General features: G+C 44.3%; 1 protein-coding gene across 1 annotated transcript in view; it reads right to left on the bottom strand.

The window, feature by feature from the left end:
* Positions 1–607: 607 nt before the first annotated feature.
* Positions 608–8021, bottom strand: part of Sec11c (SEC11 homolog C, signal peptidase complex subunit) — an 18739-nt gene continuing 11325 nt past the window's right edge. Inside the window, exons 3-6 of the mRNA XM_005356207.3 lie at positions 6409–6558; positions 4180–4299; positions 1431–1488; positions 608–813 (exon numbers count right to left, since the gene is read on the bottom strand). Of these exons, the coding sequence (XP_005356264.1) occupies positions 760–813; positions 1431–1488; positions 4180–4299; positions 6409–6558 (382 nt within the window). The 3' untranslated portion in view covers positions 608–759. The remainder of the gene's footprint in view (positions 814–1430; positions 1489–4179; positions 4300–6408; positions 6559–8021) is intronic.

Genomic DNA, 8021 nt, shown 5'->3' with positions numbered 1-8021 from the left:
TCTCACAGTTTTTCAAAGGTGTATGTGCTGTCTTATATTTATTCATCTGTCTATTTATGTGTATGCATATCCGCCAGGGAATGTATGTGTGCCACGTGACTGCAGGCGCCTGAGAAAGCCAGAGGGCACGAGCTGCCTGACATGGGTCCTGCAAACCAATCCTGCTCCTCTGCAAGAGCAGTGAGCTCTCTCAACCAGTGAGCCATCTCTCCAGCTTCCGTGCTGTTTTTATAATTTGCTGAATGCTTTAAATAGCTGCACAAACCATCCCAAGATATATCGCAAAAACAAAGCAGATTGCATCTCCTCCTTCTAAAAGGCTGTAGATTCAACTTCATTTGTTTATCAGATTCTGCGTGAATGAATAAAAAGTCATCCTATTCAAAGAGCTTGTTTCCCTCAGACACATCGTTCTGTAAGCGTGGAACTTTATCTCTGAAATCAGTCCCTGGATGACTCATGTGGACTGTGCCATGCCCCCTCTACAGGCCAGGCCCCGACACACGGCCCAGTGTCTAGAAGTGCTGCCGACCCATGTTCTGTACGAGCCACTACCTCCATCCGCTCAGAGACTGAGCAGACTCCAATCAGAGGCCACAAAAGGAAGCCATCTTTACTGGTGAATCATTTATTTGGACAAGACAAAACCGTCTCCACCTAGTTTCCCTTTATACAGAAAGTGGAACATTTCAAATATATTAGCTTTTCTCTTTTTCAGCAGAATTCATTTCAATCTGGTCCCAGGAACTGCTTCTCGTGTTAGGATTCACGTTTTAGCAGCACATAGGCACCCATCACAGCCAAAAGAGCATACTGTAAAGAAAGCACAATGGAAAATCATCGTGAGGTCTACACATAAACTCGGGCTCACAGTGCATTCAGATGAAGCCTGCTCAGTGCTAGACTGAGGACAGACTCAAAAGATGACCTCTCTCCCTTGTTCTCCAAATGAGCTGTTCAGAGCACACTGAATAAAGACCCAAGCACGCACTGATGACACGGGATCAAATACCTGACAAACACAGTGAATGCTTATTCCTTTATAGGCTTCCTATTGTCTTTCAAGCGATTCCCTAAAATAGAAACTCCATTTTTGCTGCAGTTGGTTGATAAATATGATGAGGGTTTTGATGCTACTTCAGCTTAGGTTGAAAATTTTCCATAATAATCAACAATCCTATAAGAACCATTTCACCGCACAGTTAATATAAAAGGTAAAAGTAGCTGTTTTAAATAACTAATCTAAATGCTAATAATTTAGGCTACTATGTTAATTTGTGGGTAAACTACAAATGAACCATAGAAAAACCAATAACAAAACATTTTACAATGACTTCCTATTCACAATTGCACAGGTAAAAGCTCCAATATTTAAAAACATAACACACACACACACACACACACACACACACACACACATAAATACCTACCTTGAATTTTGGATAGTCATTCATTATAATGGTGACCATACCAACATAAGGTAAGAACCTAAATTGTGGGAATAAAAAGCAAGAAATATAAAATTTGTTTCCTATATGATGATACAGCATTTACTGCTCTGTACATTGGCCCTATGACACCAGTCTTCCCAGGTACACCATGGCTGCCTCTCTAGTGCTCACTCCTTTCTCAAGGCTTGGCAAAGCACACGATGCTAAAGACCGGACAAGTTTTTAAGTGGTTTGAACAGCAAATCTCTCTAGCTGTTCTTGGTACTGTTAAGATAATTAGCTGAGTCGTTTGTACAAGTAGGATAAGCAAATTTTATGAATCTAGCTGATTTTGTTTTTAGAAAGAAAAGTATTCTCAGGTGGCCTATGTAAAAACAGTTACTAGAAAAAAACTTCAAAAAAACAAAAGCAAAAGATTTATATGACCTGAAAAGAAACCAGACAACAAAGCTTGAAAGCACACAGAAAATCATCTGGAGTTTAGATAATCATCATGATTTTCATTTCAGTGCTTTTCAAAGGTAACAAATGAGTTTACTGAGAAATGAATGCAAACGTGGATCCTGTAACTCAAACTCAAATATGACCATGGTCCCAGAGAGGACGGTTCAGAGCAGTGATTGACCACAAGTTTAGCATCAATATTGAAACAGTGTGTTCCAGCCCCACTGTCTATACTAGTAAGAAGCAGGTGCCACGTCCACTGCACCTTCCAGTCAACCCCCAGTGGCTTCTGCCTCTCTCCTGTCTGTGATCTTCATCAGCATTAGAAATACAGGACTGCACAAGGGGCTGGGGGGGACGTTAATCCCAGCACTCAGGAGGCAGAGGCAGGAGGATCTCTGGACTGGACTGGCTAGCAGGAAGTTGCCCTTGTCTCCCTGCAGACACCTGAGTAAGTGCACCAGCGGGAAGTGGACGACAGTGTGGGATGAGCCCTTATGTCACCACCTGATTAGGGATGATGACCTCACACACAGAAGCTGTCTGGACTGCCTTGTGTAGCTAGTGAGACTGAGATAGCAAGTAGACATTTGTAGCAAGGGTTTTAAACTTGACTTATTATTAACAATTATAAATGGGTTGGCAAGAGAGGGGAAGCATCTCCTTTACTAATTTTTAAAATGAGATGCATTCTATACAGTGTCAATCATAATTAATTCTTAAAATAATCATGCATTTAAAAAATTACCACAAAACTTTCTAATTGTGAGAAGCAAATATAAAATAATCCAATGTCTATCATAAAAAGTCTTCCAAGGTGCTTGCATATGAAATTATGGGTGCCAAAAGAACAGAACTTAGCCACTTAAAGGGTGAAGATGTAGATTTGACACAGAACGCTACTTCCACTTACTGTTGGATAGAAAGACTCAACCCTTCCACTTAAACTATGTTACATGTGCACACATCTGTTGGGAGAACGCCCAGGACATTCACTGAGATGATAAGCAGAGCCCATCCCTTGGAAGATTTCTAATCATTGGCATTTAACCCCGCCCTCCACAAATAACTAATCTTTAGGTGAAGGTGTGTTTTGGAAAATAATTAAACCCAAAATATATGTAGTATATTCCAATTCAGTTATAGCTTTTAGGTCCCTGGATGGCTTGAAGTTTTCTTCATCAAAAAATTAATAATTTTCATTGTTCTTGAGTTCTCAGTAGTCCTCATTGTCCGCTATGTTCAGCGAGTCCGGTTTTATCCCAGGCTTTTTCAGACCCAGGAACCCTGATCGCTCTTTGGGCTGACGAGGGAGGGGGACTTGATTGGGGGAGGGTGAGGGAAATGGGAGGCGGCGGTGGGGAAGAGACAGAAATCTTTAATAAATAAATAAATTTTAAAAATTAATAATTTTCTATGTGTGAGTGCATTTCCTGTTTGTGTCTGTGCCATGTGTGCAGTGCTTAGGAGACCAAAAGAGGTGTCAGATACCCACACTGGAGCTGCCATGGATGTGCTGGGAATTGAACCTGGGTCCTCTGGGAACGCAGCCAGTGTTCTAAACCACTGAGCCATCTCTCCAGCCCTTGAACATGTTTTGTTGCAGACATGTGATGGAGGAAGGTCATTGGTTAATTAAATAAAGAAGCTGCTTGCCCTGATAGGTTAAAACATAGGTGGGAGGAGTAAACAGAACAGAATGCTGGGAGGAAGAGGTAGTGAGCAGAGACTCGACAGCTCTCCTCGCGGGGGCTGACACCTCAGACACTCAACAGCTCTCCTTTGGGGGCAGACGCCTCAGAGAGAGATGCCATGCCCCGCTCCCGGGCAGACACATGCGATGAAGCTCCGACCCAGGATGGACATAGGCTAGAATCTTCCCGGTAAGACCGGTGCTCACTAAGACGGGTGCTCACAGATTATTAGAGATGGGTTGATCGGGATATCAGAATTAGCCAGTAAGGGCTAGAGCTAAAGGGCCAAGCAGTGTTTAAATGAATACAGTTTTTGTGTAATTATTTCGGGTAAAGCTAGCCTTGCGGGCAGCGGGGTGCTGGGGACGCAGCTCTGCCGCTCCTATTACAATAGACAGGATCTACCTCACTGGATAGTTCAGGCTTAGGTTTTCTTCATTAGTCTTCCAAGCACAGCCCAGACCTGCTTACAACACTGCGGATGTGCTGGGCTTGTGACAAATGACTCTATTGTCTTACAAGTTTGGTTTCTTCACTCCGAAGTGTTTCCCTGCTGTCTGAAGCATCTGTAACAACAAGTTCATCCTCACCCTCGTGCTCGTCCCACCACGTCCTTCTTCTCCAGCCAGTTCTGGCCTTCTTTGTACAAGCCTCTGTCATCAACTTCATTATTATCCCCTTTAGTCAGAAATTTGATGTCTCCATTATCCCTGAAAAGCAAAATGACGTCCTCTCAGAAGTCATTCTCAGCACAGCATCATTAAAAACATATTACTTTAACCCAGACATTACAGCCAGACACGAGGATTTAGAAAGCAGTTGAGGAAGACTTGACCTCTCGTTGGTCTAAGTTGATTGCTTACGGATAACCACCGAGCTGAAGCACAGATCTAATGACAATTTCATGGACTTAAATTCTAAAACATTCAAGTAACCCTGACAACCGAAACACAAAGCAAACACGGGGGTAATGTGGAGGTAGTGACGCGCCACCAGTACACAACTTTTTACTCAGGCGTCCTGGTACTGTAACTAGGGCTGGTACTTAACTAATTTTTTAATCCAATAACAAGAGTATTAGTGTCATTCATCAATGGGCAAGATCATGGGACTAGGTCCTGTCCAGATCCACAGCACTCCAGAATGGAATTGGCAATGAACTTTCCATACTTACTTCGGTTGTTCCTCTCAAGTCTGATTCAGTCAGAAATCAGCGGACGTTGACTTGCTGACCTGCACGTGAACTATCACTGATCCTCAGCCCTCACAAAAAGCCTGGTAAGATGGCTCTCACTCTTATTCTAATACAAACTTGCCCAAACCACACTGCTTTGTGGATAAGGAGATTTAAATGTGGCCGTGCTTTTTTTTTTAACGGACCTTAAGCTTACCGAATGTACAACTAGTAATGCTTTACTTCCTTCACCACTAACACAGTGGTGTAAATCCCATCTGCAGGGAAACACTCATGAATAGCATCAGACAAATATAGTCAGCAGACAGGCGGGATCCATTAAGTGTTCTAAATGGGCACTCACTGTAAACCCGGAAACACAAACCTGTAGGGCTGTGCGGCTAGAGAGGGTCTTTCGTCTTTAGGAAAGACAAATGCAAACAGGCACCATTAGAATGAGGTGAGAGGCTGGAGCCTGCAAGCAGCTGAAGCCGCGGCTAAAGGAACAAGCTGATTTGTAGTCATGGCTGTACAGACTCAAGAGGGCAAACACCCTCTGTCACAACTGCGGACATTACAGCAAAGTCATCACTGTCACAAGGCTGAACACGTCTTCATCTTTAGACATGACCTCCAAATGAGGTGAAAGTCTCGTCACACCAGCCCTGCTCCTTCCTCGGGAAGTTAGCAAGTAGACAGCACGCCACCTTTCAAACAGTGCCTGCGTGCGAGCAGTTTGTACTCAGTCTGGATTAGCCGAAAAGCCAGAGCGATGGAGCGAGTATTCTATGGAGCCCGAGAAGCAGCGGAAGGGCTTGAGTACCAACACCAGAAGTCACTCCCAGTCTCTCCTTGTCCTTCTCCCCCCTCCCCCCACGGTGAAAACGTCACCGTCTTTGAAAACACAGACATACATATCTAGATTTAATGTTATAAGCCATGTACATAAAAATGCTAATATGAAAGCTACACAAAGACAAAGGTGCACACCAAGTACAGAAAAGGTCAATCTCCACACGAAAACTTCCTGTATTTGAGCTACAATTAAATGTTTTCATTAAAAAAAAAAAAGCAGACACTATTAAGGTCTTAGGCCATCCCTGCTACCTAAAGGTGAGGCTGGCTTGGGAGCGGGGGCTGATACAGGACATGTTATGCCCAAATCATGAGGTGCCCTGGGAAAGGAGGTTTTTAACCCATGGAGGGCTGAAGCTACTGCTAAAAACGCCACAGTGACACAGAGAAACAGCTAGCGTTATTACATGTCAGAAGAAAACTCTGGTGTCAAAGTAATCAATCTGGTTAGTGTGATTTTTTTTTTTTTGAGACTCCTTCAGACAGCTAATGTAACAGTCCCTTCCATTTGTGCAGCAATCTGGGTTTGTTTTCTGTTTCTACATGTTTTAGTAAGCATTAGCTCACTTAGGTCTCGTAATCGCCCTGGGAGTAACTGTGTGTGTGTGGGGGGGGGGGGTGAAACACTAGCCCTTCCAGGTTACAGACCCAGTCAGGTCACTAGTGCAGTTTCCCAGTTAATAAACGGCAGAATGAGAACAAATCGGGATCTTTTGATTTTCTCGCTAATCTTTAAAACCATCCACCGAAATTGACAATACCAAAATAAAAACAAATAAAGCCTCTTTACTTTTCATGAACCTTGATTACTCTGTGAACTATCGGAATGTCTCTTCCTTCAACTTTAAAAACAACTATTTCACCAGCTCTGATGGGGTCCTCCCGGAAGTTTGTGAGGAACAGCAGGTCTCCCCTGTGAAAGGCCGGCTCCATACTGCCACTGGAAGAAAACACAAAGTCACCATCAGTGGTACCGAGTGTCCAAAGGGTAGTCAAAGTAAACTCCCAGCCATCGTTGAATCCATGCTCACAAGGGTGCTGCTTGCCAAGCCTGGCGGGCGCCCCCCCCCCCATCAGATAAGGAAATGGCCAGTGAGGAAATAAGCCTCTACTGAGGCTGGGGTCATGCATGGGGAGGGCACTGGCAGCTCCTTTTCTCAGTCTATCCTCCCTCCTTGAACGAGGAGCCTTGGAGCTGAACCAAGAATAGTATCACTCTGAAGTAAAAGCTGCCTACTATGGCCTTAAAAAGCAGTCCCACCTCCACAAACACATTTCATTCGGAAATGCACACTGTTAGTTCTGGTTAATGTCTAGGACTGGACCTTCATTTCATGCCCAGCCTCAGTACCCACAACACTGCAGGTCTTCTTAAGGGATGAGAAACAAATGAATCTAGCGAGAGCAGGCTCTGTCCTAAAGCATGCGGAGGGCGGGAACAAAATCTGAACCTCAGTTTGGCCTCTTGCAGTGTCAACCTTTGGCCGTGTTCTACAAGAGCCCGATGCTAACACATATTATTGGTGAGGAAGGCGACACATTATCTCTATGGGAATAGTTCAAGTCTATGCCAAGATGTCTGATGCAGTTGAGGTAAACTGCAGTCTGCTGGGAACTGAGAGTTAAATGTAACGCACAGGACAAGAATACGCGCTATAAATGGGACTTCAGAGGAGCTGGGCAACCAAGGTGAGCTAGTGCTGCTCATTAGGAAGGAGAAAGGAACAGGCTAACTGAAGCCCTGGGGCCTTCAAAGGAGAGTGTGGTTCACCACTGGACCTCCTTCCCACCACCCAGTGCTGGTGCCCACAAGCTTCCCAGCAGACAGAAGGAGATACGTGGCCTGCCACTGAGCACCTGTGGGGTTCTGTGTTAAAGTGAAACCCGTGCTGAGTATAAGGGAAAGGGCTGACGACAGAACTAAGGGAGAGAAAGAGAACAGCTGGGCAAAACAAACTGACCCCAACACAGACTCTCATTGTGTCCTCCTCTGAAAGCAATCTGTGCTTCAAACTTTTGTTTTCTTTTACAGAACAACAGTCAATTTCTCCATCAATGGCTTCATCTTTATTTCTTCAACAAATTTCCCAAAGCCACCAGCAAGGAGGCAACGTTAGAAAACTCTCTAGGTCGTGACAATGGATTGTACTGACAAAAGACACTCCCTCCAAATACCAGGAGTGAGAGGGGGCACTGTAATCCAGCAATTCTCCAAGGTCAGGAGCATTAACTTGCAGGTATCCTTCCGTGGCTAGGGGCCTCCAAGTGACACAAGGACTTCACCAGCTCATGACTTCAAGTCAGACCACTTTACAACTTATAAAGGATGCTGTTGTTAAAAGTCCCTGTGTACTGCAATCTCACAGAAATACCTGTGTGCACATGTGTGATCTGAAGGGAGCC

The sequence above is a fragment of the Microtus ochrogaster genome, chromosome 18, assembly GCF_000317375.1.
Source record: "Microtus ochrogaster isolate Prairie Vole_2 chromosome 18, MicOch1.0, whole genome shotgun sequence".
In the NCBI taxonomy this organism is placed as follows: domain Eukaryota; kingdom Metazoa; phylum Chordata; class Mammalia; order Rodentia; family Cricetidae; genus Microtus; species Microtus ochrogaster.
The sequence above is the reverse complement of the archived record's forward strand: the minus strand, read 5'-3'. Positions and strand labels throughout refer to the sequence as shown.